At 35.9% G+C, this 19,582-nt stretch overlaps 1 protein-coding gene across 2 annotated transcripts in view; it reads right to left on the minus strand.

Annotated features, from left to right (window-relative positions):
* Positions 1 to 19,582, minus strand: part of UNC5C (unc-5 netrin receptor C) — a 380,387-nt gene that overhangs the window by 154,018 nt on the left and 206,787 nt on the right. For both annotated transcript variants that reach the window (XM_037830293.1, XM_037830292.1), the window contains exon 2: positions 8,282 to 8,503. In XM_037830293.1, coding sequence (XP_037686221.1) covers positions 8,282 to 8,503 — 222 coding nt within the window. The remainder of the gene's footprint in view (positions 1 to 8,281; positions 8,504 to 19,582) is intronic.

Genomic DNA, 19,582 nt, shown 5'->3' on the forward strand with positions numbered 1-19,582 from the left:
TTTTGTTGCTTGTGCTTTGGGTGTAAAGTCTAGGAAGTGGCCTCCTAATACAAGGTCTTGAAGATGTTTTCCTACATTATCTTCTAGGAGTTTAATGGTACTTTCTTTTATATTGAGATCTTTGGTCCATTTTGAGTTAATTTTTGTGTAGGGGGTGAGGTAGGGGTCCTCTTTCATTCTTTTGGATATGGATATCCAACTCTCCCAGTCCCATTTGTTGAAAAGACCATTATGGCTCAGTTCGGTGACTTTGGGGGCCTTATCAAAGATCAGTCGGCCATAGATCTGAGGGTCTATCTCTGAATTCTCAATTCGATTCCATTGATCTATATGTCTATCTTTGTGCCAGTACCATGCTGTTTTGGCAACTGTGGCTTTATAATAAGCTTCAAAGTCAGGGAGTGTAAGTCCTCCCACTTCGTTTTTCTTTTTTAAAGTGTCTTTAGCAATTCGAGGCATCTTCCCTTTCCAAATAAATTTGATAACTAGCTTTTCCAAGTCTGCAAAGTAGGTTGTTGGAATTTTGATTGGGATTGCATTGAATCTGTAGATGAGTTTGGGTAGAATTGACATCTTAATGACATTTAGCCTTCCTATCCATGAACATGGAATATTTTTCCATCTTTTAAGGTCCCCTTCTATTTCTTTTAGTAGAGTTATGTAGTTTTCTTTGTATAGGTCTTTTACATCTTTGGTTAAGTTTATTCCTAGGTACTTGATTTTTTTAGTTGCTATTGAAAATGGTATCTTTTTCTTGAGTGTCTCTTCAGTTTGTTCATTTCTAGCATATAGAAACATTACTGACTTATGTGCATTAATCTTGTATCCCGCTACTTTGCTAAATTTGTTTATTAGCTCTAGTAGGTGTATCGTTGATTTCTCAGGGTTTTCTAGATATAAGATCATATCATCTGCAAACAATGACAGTTTTACTTCTTCTTTTCCAATTTGGATGCCTTTTATTTCTTTGTCTTGCCGGATTGCCCTGGCTAGCACTTCCAGCACAATGTTGAATAACAGTGGTGACAGTGGGCATCCTTGTCTTGTTCCTGATCTTAGAGGGAAGGCTTTCAGTCTCTCACCATTGAGTACTATGCTGGCTGTGGGTTTTTCATATATGCTCTTTATCATGTTGAGGAAGTTTCCTTCAATTCCTACCTTTTGAAGTGTTTTTATCAAAAACGGATATTGGATTTTGTCAAATGCTTTTTCAGCATCTATTGAGATGATCAATTGATTTTTCCCTTTCGAGTTTTTAATGTGTTGTAATACATTGATTGTTTTTCTTATGTTGAACCATCCTTGCATGCCTGGAATGAACCCCACTTGGTCATGGTGTATGATTTTTTTAATGTGTCTTTGGATTCGATTTGCAAGTATTTTGTTGAGGATTTTTGCATCTATATTCATTAGGGAGATTGGCCGGTAGTTTTCCTTTTTTGTAGCATCTTTGCCTGGTTTTGGTATTAGATTGATGTTAGCTTCATAAAATGAGTTAGGTAGTGTTCCATTTTTTTCAATGTTTTGAAAGAGTTTGAGTAAGATTGGTGTCAGTTCTTTCTGGAAAGTTTGGTAGAATTCCCCTGTGAAGCCATCTGGCCCTGGGCATTTATTTGTGGGAAGATTTTTGATGACTGATTGGATCTCTTTGCTTGTGATGGGTTGGTTGAGGTCTTCTATTTCTTCTCTGGTCAGTCTAGGTTGTTCATATGTTTCCAGGAAATTGTCCATTTCTTCTACATTATCCAGTTTGTTGCCATACAGTTGTTCATAATATCCTCTTATAATTTTTTTAATTTCTTCAGGATCTGCAGTTATGTCACCTTTTTCATTCATTATTTTGTTTATATGGGTCTTCTCTCTTTTTGATTTTGTCAGTCTAGCTAGGGGCTTGTCAATCTTGTTGATCTTCTCAAAGAACCAACTTTTGGTGATATTTATCCTCTCTATTGTTTTTTTGTTCTCTATGTCATTTATTTCTGCTTTAATCCTTGTTATTTCTTTTCTTGTACTTGGTTTAGGATTGGTTTGCTGTTCATTTTCTAGCTTCTTCAGTTGATCCATTAGTTCTTTGATTTTGGCTCTTTCTTCCTTTTTAATATATGCGTTTAGTGCTATAAATTTCCCCCTTAGCACTGCTTTTGCTGCATCCCATAGGTTTTGGTATGTTGTGTTCTCATTTTCATTCGTTTCTATATATTTAGCAATTTCTCTTGCTATTTCTTCTTTAACCCACTGATTGTTTAGGAGTGTGTTGTTTAACCTCCAGGTATTTGTGAATTTTCTAAGTCTCTGATGGTTATTGACTTCTAATTGTATTCCATTGTGGTCAGAGAATGTGCTTTGAATAATTTCAATCTTTTTAAATTTATTGAGGCTTGTTTTATGTCCCAGCATATGATCTATTCTGGAGAAAGTTCCGTGAGCACTAGAAAAGTATGTGTATCCTGTTGATTTGGGATGTAATGTCCTGTAGATGTCTGTTAAATCTAATTCATTTATCAGATTGTTTAGGTTTTCAATTTCCTTATTGGTCTTCTGTCTGGTTGATCTATCTATAGGAGAGAGTGATGTGTTGAAGTCTCCCACAATTATTGTGGAAACATCAATTGCTTCCTTTAGTTTTGCCAAAGTTTCTCTCATGTATTTTGTGGCACCTTGATTGGGTGCATAGACATTTACGATTGTTATTTCTTCTTGCTGAATTGCCCCTTTTATTAGTATGTAGTGGCCTTCTTTGTCTCTCAAAACATCCCTGCATTTGAAGTCTATTTTATCTGAGATTAATATTGCTACACCTGCTTTCTTTTGGCTGTATCTTGCATGAAATATTTTTTTCCATCCTTTCACTTTCAGTTTCTTTGTGTCCCTGTGTCTAAGATGAGTCTCTTGTATGCAACATATTGATGGTTCATTTTTTTTGATCCATTCTGCGAATCTATATCTTTTAATTGGGGAGTTTAATCCATTTACATTCAACGTTAAAACCGTGAAGGCATTTCTTGAATCGGCCATCTTATCCTTTGGATTATGTTTGCCATATTTTTCCCTCTCTCTATTAATATCCTTTATTGTACCCATACCGAATCTCTTTAGTACTGAACCTTTCTCCAAGTCTCTCTGTCCTGTCTTTGTTTGTCTGTCTGTAGGGCTCCCTTTAGTATCTCCAGTAGGGCAGGTCTCTTGTTAGCAAATTCTCTCAGCATTTCTTTGTCTGTGAAAAATTTAAGCTCTCCCTCAAATTTGAAGGAGAGCTTTGCTGGATAAAGTATTCTTGGCTGGAAATTCCTCTCACTCAGAATTTTAAATATATCGTGCCACTGCCTTCTTGCCTCCATGGTGGCTGCTGAGTAGTCACTACTTAGTCTTATGCTGTTTCCTTTGTATGTGGTGAATTGCTTTTCTCTTGCTGCTTTCAGAACTTGCTCCTTCTCTTCTATGTTTGACAGTGTGATCAGTATATGTCTCGGAGTGGGTTTTTTTGGATTTATTCTATTTGGAGTTCGCTGAGCATTTATGATTTGTGTATTTATGTTGTTTAGAAGATTTGGGAAGTTTTCCCCAACAATTTCTTTGAATACTCTTCCTAGACCTTTACCCTTTTCTTCCCCTTCTGGGACACCAATGAGTCTTATATTTGGACGTTTCATATTATCTATCATATCCCTGAGGTCCATTTCGAGTTTTTCAATTTTTTTCCCCATTCTTTCTTTTATGTTTTCATTTTCCATTCTGTCATCTTCCAGGTCACTGATTCGTTGTTCAACTTCCTCTAGTCTTGTACTATGAGTGTCCAGAATCTTTTTAATTTGGTCAACAGTTTCTTTAATTTCCATAAGATCATCCATTTTTTTATTTAGTCTTGCAATGTCTTCTTTATGCTCTTCTAGGGTCTTCTTGATTTCCTTCATATCCCGTACTAGGGTCTCATTGTTCATCTTTAGTTCTTTGAGTAGCTGCTCTAGGTGTGTCTCTTCTGGTCTTTTGATTTGGGTGCTTGGGCTTGGGTTATCCATATCGTCTGGTTTTTTCATATGCTTTATAATTTTCTGTTGTTTTTGGCCTCGTGGCATTTGCTGACCTTGATAGGGTTCTTTTAGGTTTTGTAGACCAGTTGAAGTCCTTATCTCTAATTTATCAGATCTACAGCTTCGTGGAGTACACTTTCTCTAAGTAACCAGCAGGTGGCGTCCACGAGCCACCTGTTCTCCACAAGCCAGATCTCCCCTGCTTAGCCTTTTTGGTGAGTGGGGGAGTGAGTCTTGTGGGGCCCAATTGGTGTCCCAAGCTTGCGTGTGTAGTTGGTGTTGCCTGCCCTGTATGTGGGGCGTGTTTCTGGGCAGTCGGGTAGGGGGGGTGGCCCTAACAATCAAATCTCCCTGATGATCCTAGAGTTTTAAAGCTACTGCAATAGTCTAATCCTTCAGTTCAGTCCTGCCACAGTTTGTCTCTGCCACTGACCCACAAGTCTTTGGTATTGGCGTATGGCTCCTGAGACTTGCAAGTGGGCCCCTCTTCCAGGCTGTGCACCCCGGGTCCTCTGTTGAGGGATGACTGTGCTATGTCGCAGGTGAGTGCCGTCCCCCCAGGGCAGTTCTGGGCTGCTGGGCTGTGTTGGGAGGCTCCCAGTCTGCTCAAATGATGGCTGAATGGGGCTCTGTTAATTCACACTGCTCCCCCTTCCCAGCTCTGGGACATTCAGCTGAGGTTGCAGGGAAGGCTAATGTCCACGCCCAGTTTTGTGGTGTGTGCCTGTTATTTGAAGCACTTCCGTCACACTGGGTTGTCTGGGGGCAGCTCTGGGCTATGGGGCTGGCGATGGGCAGGAGTGTTTCCTGTCCACCAGGATGGTGGCTGTGAGCGGACACCCCCCTTTTCTTGGGAAGTTGTGTTGTTTAGTGAATTTTCTCAGCCACTGGATTATTGCCTTTTGTCTCAGAGCTCTCTTAGTTCTGCTCTTGACTTGACGTGCCCAAATTTCAATTCTTTGAAGCTTTCTGTATTGAGCTTCTTAGAGTAATTGTTTTAGAAAAAGCAAAAAGGATTTAAAAAAAAAAAAAAAAAAACGGCCCTCCTCAGAGATCTAATGGGTTATTGAAATGCTAATAGACAAAGCAACCAGGGCCATTAAGGAAAAGTGCCCAGGGCAGAGAGATCAGCCTTGCTTCGGGATTTGCATATGCGCCTCAAGGCCTGATCTCCGCCCTTCCCCTTTCTGTGTTCACCAGAACTCCAAAAATCCTCTGCTTTTATTTTGGAGTTTTTCGTGTTGTTTTTTTTCTATGCCTGTCTCCTCTCTGCTGGGCTGGCTGCTCTCAGAGTCTCTGGTGTCTGGCCTCAGTCTATCTATGGTTGGAGTTTGAATCAGTAGAATGAGTTTCCGGTAAGAGCAGCCACTGCAATTCTCCCTTCTCCTTCCTGGAGCTGACAGCCCCTCCTCCCCCGGGACTGAGCCTGGCAGGGAGGGGCGCGGGTCCCCTGGCCGCAAAAACTTACAGATTTCGCTGATCTCAGCAGTTCCACGTTTTCATGAGTGTTGTATGAAGTATGCCCAAAGACAGATTGCTCTGTGGTGTCCAGTCCACGCAGTTCCTGGCTTTTTACCTACTTTCCTGGAGGAGTAACTAAAACATACAGCTCACCAGTCTGCCATCTTGCCCCGCCTCCCCGTGTTGTTTTTTATTACTGTGCCTTTGCAATAACTTTTAAGATCAGGAAATGTGAGACCTCCAACCTTGTTCTTCTTTTTCAAGATGGCTTTCAGGGCCATTTACCCTTCCACATAAAATTGATTCTTGGCTTTGTCATTTCTTCAAAGAAAGTTGTTCAAATTTTGAGTGGGATTGCATTACACTTATATTTTTAGCAATGTTTTGTAGTTTTTTGTGCACAAGTCCTTTACATCATTGGTTAGATTTATTCCTAGATATTTGATTTTTTTTAGTTGGAAGTCTGATTGGGATTACATTGAATCTGTAAATCTCTTTAGGTAGAACTGGCACCTTAACAATGTTTAGTCTTCTAATCCATGAACACAGAATGTCCTTCTATTTATTTAGATCTTCCTTGATTTCTTTTAGCAAAGTTTGTAGTTATCTGTGTACAAGTCTTTTACATCCTTGATTGGATTTGTTCCTATGTATTTGATTCTTATTGTTCCTATTGAAAAAGGAATTTTTTTCTAGATTTCTTGTTCTGATTGTTCATTAGTAGTGTATAGAAACACTATTGATTTTGGAGTTTTTAATTTTGCTGAATTCATTTATTAGCTCAGGGACATTGTTGTGGATTTTTCAGGATTTTCTGTCATCTACAAACAGGGAAACTTTTACTAATTTCTTTCCAGTTTGGAAGATTTTTATTTCTGCTTCTTGTCTAAGTCCTCTGGCTAGAACTTACAGTATAACATTGAATATCAGTGGTAGCACAGGCCTCTTCTCTGGTTCCTGCTCTTAGAAGTAAAGCTTTCAGTCTTTCACCATTAAGTAGGATGCCTGCTGTGGGTTTTTCATATCATTATTTTGTTGAGAAAGTTTCTTCTATTCCTAGTTTTCTAAGTGTTTTTATCAAGAAGTGGTGCTAGATTTTGTCAAATTCGTTTTCTACGTCAATTAAGATGACCATGTGTTTGTTTTTTCATTCTGTTAATGTGGTGTACTGCATTAATTGATTTTCTTAAGTTGTACCACCCTTGCATTCCTGGGGTAAATCCCAGTCGATCATGGTGTATAATATTTTTTAATGTACTATTGGTTTTGCTTTGCTTTCTGTCACCAGCAAGCTATGCCAGGGGCCAGATCCCAAGCTGACTGCTGTGAGAGTGGGGGATAGGAGAGGGTAATTGCTGGGAGGAAAGAGCAATTTATTTGAATATGCCATAATTTATCAGCCTCTTCCTTCCACTCTTCCTTGGATGCTGTACAGTGTTTTTCTAGTCTCCAGAATTTTGAAACAGTTGATTCAGACAGTTCCTGCCTGGATAATAGTTGTTCTAGTGAAGGGACTGAGTCCTGGAGCTTCTTACTCTGCCATCTTCCCACAGTTCCACCTCAATATAATCTTTATGTTGTTAGGAGTATTGCAAGTAGATTCACCTCAAGTGCTGGTCTCTACACTGCCTTGGCTAACCCAATATTTGGACACAAATATGAATAATTTAAAATGTGGATTTTGAAAATATGTATCCATTTTGGTACTTAGAGGTTACATCTATGAAGGGAAATGAAAATATGGAAATGTTTCCATTTTAGTCATATTGTCCCTATTTATCTTGGGAATATTGATCAGTGAAGTCTTAATATTTGAAAAGTGTTTTAATATAAAATCATAGATCTGGAAAGGATATGAAATTACAAGTAATCATTCTTCCTGATAGAGAGCAAAAAGACTTACACCACTGTAGGAAGATAAACATCTTTCCAATTTACAAGAACTCCAGGAGATTCCACAACCATCTTGAGTTCCCCATTGTGGAATGAAAAATTGCTATCAAGAAAGTCTTCTTTATAATCAAACTGAATCCCACAGGTTATTAGAATCTACTTGATTCTCTCTATTCCTTTATCTTATTCTTAATAGTGGCATTTACTCAGCAATAAAACCCTGAGTTTTAACCATGCCAGGACAAAGATATTCTGACCAAGACCCACCCAGAAGGTGAATATGCATATGAATGCTACACTCAGCACTTCTCCATTTCCCTGAAGCTCACACTCTCACTTTGTTTAGACACCCTCAATATGACTTCAAAAAAGGGTTAGGTAGCTAGGTTTCATTTTTGGATGTAAGTTATGAAAATAGGACACTTTCAATCTTCAATGTTTACAAATTCTTTAAGAAAACACAAAAAGAAGTTACATATGTGAATTAACATTTTGATGGTGATGTTAATAACTGCAATTTATCCTCATTTGACTATGCTCACCAGATCTCAAGATATTTTGATCAAACACAGGTACCTCAAGAGCGAAATTTAAAGTATCTTCCATTAGGGCATTTTACATTATTTTACTCTATCCATTCTCATTATTTATCCTCCTAAGCATGAACTATGCTTTAATTCCATGTGATCCAGCAGAAATCAAGTCAGGGTTTATTCATTACATTTTATCTGAAATGCCTAGACTAGATCACCATATCTTAATCAAACTAAGTCAAAATGTTTTGTTAAAGGATAATGACCCCATTTCAGTTTCACCAATTGTAAGACCAGTATGACAACATGACAACTTAGTGAATGTGTGAATCTTGAACAACAATTAATATGCAATGGAAAACTCACCAGAAGTTTCATCTACTCGCTCATCAACTATGTGATCCTTCTGATGAACCCACTCACTATTGCACTTGAAGTAGATCTGTGTAGCGGGGCTGGCTTTACAGTACAGGTTCACAGGCTTATTCTTCACAATATAAGCTTCTTCAGGCTCAATAAGGAAATGTGGCAGAGGCTCAGGTGGATCAGATGGAAAAGTTTCTGGGAGTTCATGAAAAAAGTCATCATCTAGTAAAACAATAGGAAAGAGGAAAATGGTTAAAATATTGTAGCAATATGCCTTCCACATTGCTGCTTATTTAAAAATAAAAACTCATAAATGAACTAATTAAGTGATCTGAATGCCTACTAGAATTTTAGGTCCGTTAAATTCATGATCCCAATTAGGGATCTGGAATTATTATTCTCATTTTTACACACAGCAAAACTGAATGTCAGGGAGCATAATAAATATCTTGCCTTGAGCACATAGCTAGTAAATAGCAGAAATAGGATTGGAATTCAGGTTTGTCTCACTCAAAAACTGTGATCTTTCCAATATATTACTATACCTTTCAGTGCATAGTGCCATCCTTGAGAGACAAAAAAAGAAACAGCAACTTCATTAGAAAAATGTTTTCAAAAGCCATATTTCTACAGATAAACCTTAAATCCTTTGCAAGGAGCTGAGTAGGAACACCAGAAACATGTATTAAGGATTTGAAAATTAAAATGCAAATCTATTGTTATTTTCAACAGGTGCCACTATGTGAAATATCCATCCATTCAATCAATCAAAACATTTATTGAGATCAAAAGAAGCACTGGTGATATAGATAACATCAAGTCAACCAACAGCATAGTGGAACCTAGAGTCTAGCAATGCTGTTTATGATAGTTTGAAACTATACTACAAATGTCATATGGTGTTTGACTAGTAAAACCTATTCTCATTAGAATACTCCTGATGGTTATCGCAAAGAATAATAGTCTCATTTTGGGTAGCGTTTAAACTTATTATACATATTACTCCCACCCTGCTGTCCCAACATCACTGAATAAACAAAACCTAAACACCAGTTGAGATATTTTCACATTTTTGAGGTCTGATTTCCTTTAACTTTTGATTCTGCATTATTCCAAATAATAAAAATATATTTTTAGAAATCCTACTATCATGTTTTACAAAAGTCAGGGCACAAAGATTCTTTCTAACATCATTAAGAAATTAAGCCTGATAATTATCTTTCTATGAGGGACAGATGAAAAGTAAACTATTATTAATTCTTTAAATTGACTGAGCACCCTAGGCTATAGGTAAAGTTAAAACTCCAAGGTCAAAATTAAAAATTTTTGCAAGTTCTTTAAATGTACTTATATTTAGTAGCAAATATAGGGTATGGTAATGATATGTAAAGACTAATAGCTCAGAAGTCACCCATTCAGCTACTGTCCTATCATGGGAGGTAGCCATTCCTGAAGTGGACATTTGTCCACTAAGAAACCTGGTCTAGGGCCAGATGAAAAAAATCTAGGTCATGGAATAGCTGTCAAAAGTAATGACAGCTTCTCTTCCACCACAAACAAAACTAGCTTTCAAAACTACTCAAAATTTTTGATTCCTCACACTGGAATCTAATTGATGTTCCCTGTAGCTAGCTTTCTTTCTCATATTACCTCCTCAATTTCCTTTCTTCTGGCAGGGCATCATTTCTAGTTTTTCCATTGTTGAACATCAAGGACCCAAACTGTCAGCTTACTAAAGAATAACCTTGTTTCCATCAATTCCAGTTTCTTTAGTCAATATATAAGAACATTCAAGACTGCTTAAATAAACATAGCTCAAAAAGGCAAAGGAATGGGGAACTGAATTATTGACAGATTCATCAGCATGAAACTGATGTCCTGAAGGTCTTACCAATCTATTTTGCTTTTCTTGTGAAGCACTTACTTTTCTATACTGTGATGGATGGGGCTGATGATCAATAAGGCCCTGCAAAATATCTGACTGAAAATCCTGTAGAAAGCTAGTTATTGTTTTTAATTATTATTATCCATGAAGGTTGAGGGACAACCAGATTGTTTTACTATTGTTGTATGCTGGTACACACAAAAACCTGTGTAGCTGTTTCACAACTGTATATTTTTGCTTCGTTTTTTTAATACAGAAGTTGTAGCTTTACAGAAAAATCATGCAGAAAATACAGAGTTCCAACATACCCCCACCCCCATTATTAACACCTTAAATTAGTGTGGGACATTTGTTACAACTGATGAAAGAATATTTTTATAATTGCACTATTATATATAGTCCATGGTTTATTTAAGTATGTGAAGTACAAAATGTCTTTCAGCCATTGTTTTAGAAAGTGAGACTTGTTCCTTTAGAAGAAAACATGATGGCAAGATGTCAGATAATTATATACTACCTTGCCTTATACATAACAAAAGTAGTTGTGCTCCATACTTTACAGAGTTTACAGACAAGATACTAAAACCTGATTATATTCTTCTTTGCCAAGGGATGTATCTTTCCCTTTTTTCTGGTTATTTAATTTTTAACTAATAGGAAGACTAATAGAAGCTGAGACAGTCACACTTTTTTTTTTTTTTCAACTCAATGGGGCTATTTTAAGTGCTAGAGGAAAATATAAAATACAGTAATGCTTTAATAATGTATTTAGAAAATGTATGGAAAAACTAATTTTGTATTTCCTTAATTTTTGAATTTTAAGACTAGTAATTGAATTTGAATTATAAATAAAAAGAAATCTAGGTCTTGGTTTGACACTTCCTAAGTCTTTGATTTTTCAAGGTGTTTCTTAAAATGAACTTATTAAAGCATGACTTCTATCATTAGATATATTTTCTTCCTGTGATAAACCAGTGTCTCTTTTATATATTATTCTTGTTTCTGTACAAACACATATTTTAAATTTGATCTAGAGAGCTGTTGGGAATGGCATTATGTAAGATAATTTTCAAGGCTCTCAGTCAGCAATATATGTATAATGGGATAGGTACGATGAAATACAAGTATACTGATTTTCAGTGGGTTTATGGCTATTGTGAAATTCTTACCTTCACCTGCAACAGATGGTCTGGCTATCATGCCCAGTTACAGATGTTGGATGAGTTAACAACTCCCCCACCATCAAGCTAAGGATGCTAAGACAACATTATCTGATCCTCGCTGAAGACAAAAATGGCAAGTGTTGGCATTAATTTCCAATATAGTGTATTTAAGAAATTGTCTTTTCATGAACTTTTACATTAAAATTTTTCTTTTCTAAAATAAGTTTTGAAAATCAAAAAAGCAATTCTTTTCAAACCAAAGCACTAAGGGAAAACTTCTGAGTGTTTAAATACCCAGCATGGCTACATTTATGTGTTTAATAAGGAAAAAAATAATCATCTGACAATAACATTTACTTTACGAGAAACTGTAGTTCCTCTGAGCTCTTCATTTGCCTCTTGCGTAATTGGAGGAATCTACTTTTCAGCTTTGGCAATTGGCTTTATGACACTATTACCAATATTCAGAGAACTAGAAATATGTCCCAAAGGCTTGACATTAGAATGAGAACTCTTTAGAATCAGGGACTATGTTATTTTCATTCTTCCATGCCAGAAGTCTAGCATAGTGCCAGGTGTATTGTAGGGGGTCAGTAAAATTCTCATAAAAACATGAATCTCATACTAATGACGACTCTGGTGTTTCCTAATATTCATAAGGTATTTTAGAGTTCATAGTACCTCAAGTTCTTTTACAAATATAAAATGTCATAACAATAGTAATATCTACAAACAGGACCAACTACAAAATTTGTGAAGCCCATTGCAGAGTGAAAATGCAGGGGCTCCTTGTTAAAACAATACTAAGAATTCTGAGATAGTGACATCAGAACATTAAACCAAGGGTCAGTCCTTTGACAAACCCATGAAGGCGGCGCTGTCTACAAACATCAGTTAGCTGAGAGTCCACTTCGTGGAAAGTCAGAGGAATGGAATGACATCTTTATGATTGGTTATTTGTTTTGGAACTTATTTTGTATTTCACAATTTTTTTACAGTGATTAGATATTTTCTAGAAGATGCAGTTTTTCAGCCTGAGGAAGTTAGGCTCCAATCAACTCTCTCAAGCAAGTGTGTTTGCAGTGGTGTGCAAGTGCAAGGATGTGATTATATTTGTTCATGGCCTTCCCTTTGGATGTACTCCAGGTCTCCTCCATGAACTTCACCCAAAACAAATAAAACCCCTGCCACACTAAGGTTAACTCTTTCTTTGCACTAGAGGACTGTTTAATACTTAGGGATAAGAAAGTTTGAGATTCTACCTTGAGCTGGTGGACTATTTACCAAGATAAGTCACAAGCATGCAATTCATTTTACCACACAAATAAACTAGCTTTCTGATACAATTAAGTTCATGCTGCAAAACTTGAAACTATAAAAGAACAATCTGGTTTTTCATCAGGGAGATCATTGAATCCATTTCTTTCTACTTTACTTCCTAACATATCTGAAGCAGTCTTCTATGGTCTTCAAGGTGATAACAGGAACTCAAAATGTGAACAGTAACTTCAGACTGTGAACTTATTGCTGGTAGCATGCCATAGTTATCTTAAATTATTATATTTTGTATAAATGCAGACCCTAGCTGCTAATAATAGTATAATAGCATTATACTATTTCGGCAAAAGGACTTGATTAATTAAATTTCTAAACATATTCCACATCTACTTTCTCCAAATTAACAAAGCAAACTTTCCAACTTGCTTTTGTTCTATACATTGAATTCAGCATTTACTTAAAGGTGGAATTGTCTTTTTGATTTAGATATAACATCATTATCCATTTTATTCTCCTTTAATACTTGACTTAGTTTCCCACTTTCCACCATTACTCAATGACAATATTCTAACAGTAGTGTCACTTTTATCTTGCAGGTAAATCTCTGCATTTCCTTTCAGATTTCTTCCACAAAGAAAGCACACTTTTTCTGTTATCTCATATAACCTCTTTTCTTTTGTTTATATACAAGAAGAGAAAGCTTTGTACCATGTATTATTTTTATAGACTTTCATTCCACTTAATTCTTGATAGGAAAATATTACATTATGAACATAAATCTAGGAAGCTTTAGGTAGCTGGTTTTATTGCTTTATATCAAGCCTTAATTTTCATCGACTTAATAATAAGTTTCTATATTTCTGAATTGTAAGACTTCAACTATTTTTGCTTATATCATAAAATATAGGACCATTATCTCTTTGTCTGAGACCTGAAACATATTCTTCTGAAATGGAATTTGCTTCCAAATGACTCAAGAGCAATTTAAAATGAATGACTGCAAAGCTAATTTTATCTGCATTTGGCTATCCATCCATCAGAGAGATAATTCATGATATATTGCAACAAAAGGCAGCTGGAATTAACTATCTGAATGAGACTCCAGCTTCTTTTTAATATTTTGATTACAATATCCTTTGGAAGACAATGACCATGGTCTATTTTTTTCAAGCAACATATTAATGGATTCAACATTTAAAGTTAAGAAGTTAAATATATAATGGCTTAAATGTATTTCATAGTTTGGAGGTACTGAATGATTTCTAACATATAAAGAAAAAAAATTTTTTTTCTTTTAAAGAAATACTTGCCAAACCATGTCCATATGTTATTCATAGTGATATAAAGTTAACATGCTGTTTGATAGGCATTTACCTTGAAAACAGAGGCATCTCCTTCTGCTTCAGTTTAAGTCGTCACGATCTCCGACTTTTACTAATATAAAACCCTCCTAAATGGTTTCCTGCCTGCAGTCTCTGCCTCTGCCATGTAGTCTATATCACGCTCTTCGAAGAAATTTTTCAAAACACATACATTCCCTTCTTCAAATAATTTAATCAATGCAAAGTAAAGCAGGTATTTCTTTTTGTTTATCAGATTAGCTAAAACATGTTAAAATGATTGATGATGGATTGAAGAAATGTGCATTTGCATATGTTGGTTGGAGTGCAAATTAGTGTAGTAGAAGAAACTTGTCAGTTTAAATAGAAATTAAACCTCTGTTTACCTCCAACTAGGTAATCTCACTTCATGGAATCCATGCTACAGACCAAATGGTATCATTATGTAAATATGGATGTACAAAGATGTTCACTGCAGCATTGTTTATTTTAAAAATTGGGAACAAATGAAATAATTATCAACAGGGAATGGATAAATAATTTATGATACATCCATCCAAGAGAACAATATTTGGTCAATAAAAATAAATATGTGCTGACCTGGAATGATAGTCGTTGTTCAGTAAACGAATAAAACAAGTTTCTAGCCAATCTGTACAGTATCATGCCATTTTTTGTTAGGAAAAAAAGGTGCACATCCGTGTGTGTGTGTGTGTGTGTGTATTTATGGCTCTATCAGTATATCCCAAGAAGCATAAGAAAAAGCCCAGAAGCCAAAGCACAAAAATATTATTAACAGTCAAGACAAGATGGAAGACTTTAGGGGGAACTTTTACTTGATGAAGGCTTTTCAAATGCTAGGATTATGGACGATTTTAATTTTCTATATGTGTGGTTTTTTTCTTTGTTTTTTTGGAGATTTTACTCCAATTAAGAGATAGGAAATTGAATAATCCCACGTGCAACCTGTTGCTTCAGGCTAGAATAAATACCACAGGTTTCTTCATGAAATCAAACCCTCCTGAGTCAATGATACTGACTCCACAAAGCCTTTCTTGATATCTCCAGTAGCACCTGCCTTTGCACACTGGCAATAATATAATTTTTATTTCATTCTGCCTGGTTTCATCTCATTTTTCTCTATTTCCCATTGCCCTAATTTCTTTATCTATGTGAATTTTGGCTTTGGATTCACAGATTTTACTGTTTCTCACATTTTGTTCAGAAATGTGTATTTGTTGATCACAAATATAAGATCTATGTTCTATATGCTAGGGTTGTTCTATCTGTTGTAGGTGAAGCTACACTTTATGCTGCAATGAAGTCCCTCACCTATAAGAAGAAATTGTGAAATAGAAGCTATTAAATTTATGGTAATCTGAATTTATAATTAAAAATAGTCTATGAATCTGGTTATTTAAATACTATGTAATTGATTTCTAATTCATTAACACTTAACTTTTGCTATAAATTGCTTAGTTTTAGGATATAAGAAAAATTAGCTAATATGTGCTTAAATTTACATAATGTAGTAAGGAAAGGTTTTAACACTTTTTAACTCTCTGTTAATGGGTAGAGTCACAAATCCTGTACTATTATTATGAACTTTAGGAATCTGAAAAATAAAAAAAGGTTGCTCAGAGGAATATTATGGAAATTAAACAATTATTGATAAATAAATAAGACAACATAAACATAGGAGTAATCCTTACTAATAAGAATGACATAGTTTTAAAGAATACACAAATTTGCAAATTCAATATTATAATATATCCACATGGCATATGCCGATCTCTTCCCTGGAAAACTCTCTTTGCTGGTCAGTTTTATGTGTCAACTTGGCTAGGCTATAATACCCAGTTATTTAATCAAAGATGAGTGTAGGTGTTGCTGTGAAGGTATTTTGTAGATGGGATTAAAGTCCATAATCAGTTGTCTGTAAGCAAGGGATATTATTTTAGACAATCCGGGTGGGTCAGATGCAAACAGTTGAAAGACCTTAGGGGCATAGCTGAGGATTCCCTAAGCAAAACCTAAATTGGTATTTAAATGGATAACTGAGAACTGTATTCAAGTTGACACATACGACCATCACAGTCTTCCTACAACTTCATCCCACCCACTTTCCTAACTCTTATTCTTCAGATAGTAGTTTAAACTCTCCTTCCTCCGAATGCCTTCTCCCTCCATATCCTGGTCATAAGCCCCTGCTGTCATCTCCCATTGCACTCTGCTTTGCTCCTTGTTTAAATTTCTTCCCCAAGACGGTAAGTTCTAAGGTTCAGGGACAGTGTTTATCTTATTCACTTCATGTAAACAATGTCTGGTCCAGTGCCTGACATGGACATCAGGGTTTGTTTTCTTTCCTTTCAATTTAAATGGTTATTCCTAAAGAAGTTCCATTAGACAGAAGCATATGGCAATTACTCTATTAACAGAAATCATGAAACTTTGGAAGAAATCCTCGCATAAAAATACAACAGAAATATGCATATTAAAAAGGCATTCCTTTAGTGTTTATAAGGATCCAGTTCCCACATTAAAAACAACAACATACATATCTATCTTCTGTGGAAATGGTAATGCCATTACCATTTCCTTATATCATTAAGTATACACAGCCTTGGTCTGAATGTTTCTCTGACTAAATAAAACATTTTGTGAAAGGGAAATTACATTCCGTGGTCTCAGCCCTAAGCCTCTTTAACCTCTTGTCCTCATTTGACACCTGACTTCATTGCGCTACTCCCTCCATTTTTAAACTCCCTCCTCTCTTGGGGACTGTGCATTAGCACTATATTGCCATCTTTCCCACCTCTTCAACCTTTCTCTTTCTTCTTTGCTGTCTGAATATAGTCAGATACTTACCAAGATTCTCTCCCCTTTTGTCTCTCCCTGGGGCATCTCATCCACAACACTGGCTTCAATTATCAGATCATGTCACACATGATCCACCCCACCCCCTGCCTCTTAAAACCCTTTGTTGCCTTTGCATTGACCTAGAATGAAATCAGACTCTATCAATGACCCACCTGATCTGGCTGCTGCCTGCCTCTATGCCTCATTTCCTACCCCTTGTCCTTTCCTCACCCTACTGGAGCCAGACATACTGGCATTTTGAACACACTAAACTCTTTTCCACCTTAGGGTATTTGCACTTGCTCTTCACTTCTCTAGGAAAGTGTTTACCTCTCCTTGTCATTTAAGTCTCAGCTCAAAACGTTGCCTTCACAAAGAAAAAGTCTATGACCAGCTAATCTCAATTGAAGCCTCCCTCCAAGAACACTTCATTTTATTTGATTTCTTCTTGTCACCTATCACTTCTCATATTATCTTGTTTACTAAGCTAGTTGTTTATTTTGTTGTCCTCTCCCACTAAGCTCTATGGCATCAGGGACTTCCTCTATGTCTAGTATGTTCAACACTGTACCCTCACATCAACATCACATGATTTCATCTTTCCTCTAAAACTCAGCTCTTGGCTCAGCTCCTTATATCTGACTGTATTACCATGCTCACAGGGCTCTCAGTCAAAAGCCTGGAGTCTCATCAGGTTGACTCCATCTACCAGTGCAGCTCATGCCTTTTCTACTGACAACCCCTATTCTCCTTTTTATTGCCAGTACATGAGTTGAGTCCTTACTGTTTTCATTTGGATTATTTAAAGAGCCTTGTTGCTGACCTGCCCTGCTCCTGATTTTCCTCTTCAATTTCATTTTACACCACAACACTATATTAGCAGTCTCAAATGGAAAGGGGAATTATAATAGCTTGTGCTGGAAATTTTCAGTATTCTACATAGCATAGCCCCCAAATTATTTGATTTCCAGCTTGTTTATGACCATCTCTTGTCAGAATCAAATTTCATTATTCTGTATTCCATAAATGTAGGCTTTAACTTTTCCCCACTTCCATATATTTACTTTGTACCTAATGTCTTATTTCCTATAGAATCTTCAATGCCTAGTTCAATAACATTCAAAAAGCTATTCTTCATCCTCTCAGATAAAACCATTCCTAGCTGTTAAATTATAAAAATCCTTGGAAGCAAGTTGAGAGACTCACTCATTTTTTTTTATTCCTTGCTGTGTCTTGGCAGTATCATATACCTAGTAGGCTCTAAAGCTTTTTCTCAACTGAAGTGGACACATCTAAAATTGACTACTTGCTTCAAGAACTATGAAGAAAATGTGTCATCTCAATAGAGTATGTGTTACGATAATTCAAATTATCTGAATGTAATTTATCGATCTACCTAATGAAAGTCTGTATATATTTTTAACTTTTATTACGGAAAATTTCAAATATATGCAAAATGATTAAACAAAGGACCCCAAGTGCCCGTAACTCACCTACCCATGTTCAAGGATTTTTTAAAAACGGGCCAATTAATTTTGTTGCACACACACACACACACACACACACAAACACACTCAAATTTATTTCAAAACTAAGGGATTTGAAGATACTTGAGTGCTAGATTAAGACTGTGAAAGAGACAAGCATCACCAAACTAAGAATAGGAATTAAATTTATAGTATTCAAAATTATGAGAAGAAAAATCAAAGAAAATATGTTGAAGTAAGAATTCTTGGTTTACCTGGTACAATGCTCATCCATAAAATTAACATACTAAAAAGAATTATTATTCATGTAAGACCATATATTTTAAAGTATATTTTAATATACATAATTATTTTAAAAATCTAATTCTGAGATTCCATAAAAATTAGAAACTGTCTAGTGACTTTGGAGTAAATAACTTATCCCATAAAGATAAGTAGTCTATAAATCCATAAAGATGTCCCTAAGTATAGAAATTTTTGGAATTATAAAATATCAGTTTTATAATTTAAAAACTATAAGAATTTTAATTCCTATAATTAAAAAACTAGAAATTTTGTAGCTATCCCCCAAGCTAGACACTTAAGAATTTTCTTTGATTTTCCTCTCCCTCATTTCCAACATACAATCAACAAGTCCTAGTAATTTTAAAAACTTCTTGAATCTGAGTCTTTCTCTCTACCTTGAGACCATTACCATCATCATTTCTTGCCAGAACATTTTCAGTGCCTAGTAATTGGTGCCCCTTGCATCTCGTCTGACCAAGTTATTTTTCTGTTTAAAATTTTTCTGTATCTTCTCATTTCCTTTAGGATAAACCCAGATTCCCCCACATGGTGCACAAGGTCTCCATAATCTGAAGCATGCCCACCATTCCATCCTCTCACCACTTCCTGCCTTGTCCTCTATATTCCAGCAATGCAGACCTTATACTCTCCTTTGTACAGACCATGCAGTTTCTTCACCTTCTGTCTGGAATGAGCTTTCTCTTCTCTTTAATTTATCAACGTCTCATCATCTAAATCTCAATTCAGGTGTTATTTGCCCAGGAAGTTTTCTCGGCCTCTCCTCACCTTCACAATCTTGGAACAACTACTTCTTCTCATCCCTACTTCCGACTTTCTTAAATTCTTATGTATGCTCTTCACATTGCCTTTTATAATTATTTTTTAAGCCAACTAACTGACTCTTATTCATCCATGTACACTTGGTGCTAATTACAGCTTTTGAAGCTGAATGTGTATTTCTTGAATTAAGATTGCAGAGCTGTCCATTTCTAGGCTCTTTAGAC

Source organism: Choloepus didactylus, chromosome 3 (assembly GCF_015220235.1).
Source record: "Choloepus didactylus isolate mChoDid1 chromosome 3, mChoDid1.pri, whole genome shotgun sequence".
Taxonomy (NCBI): Eukaryota; Metazoa; Chordata; class Mammalia; order Pilosa; family Megalonychidae; genus Choloepus; species Choloepus didactylus.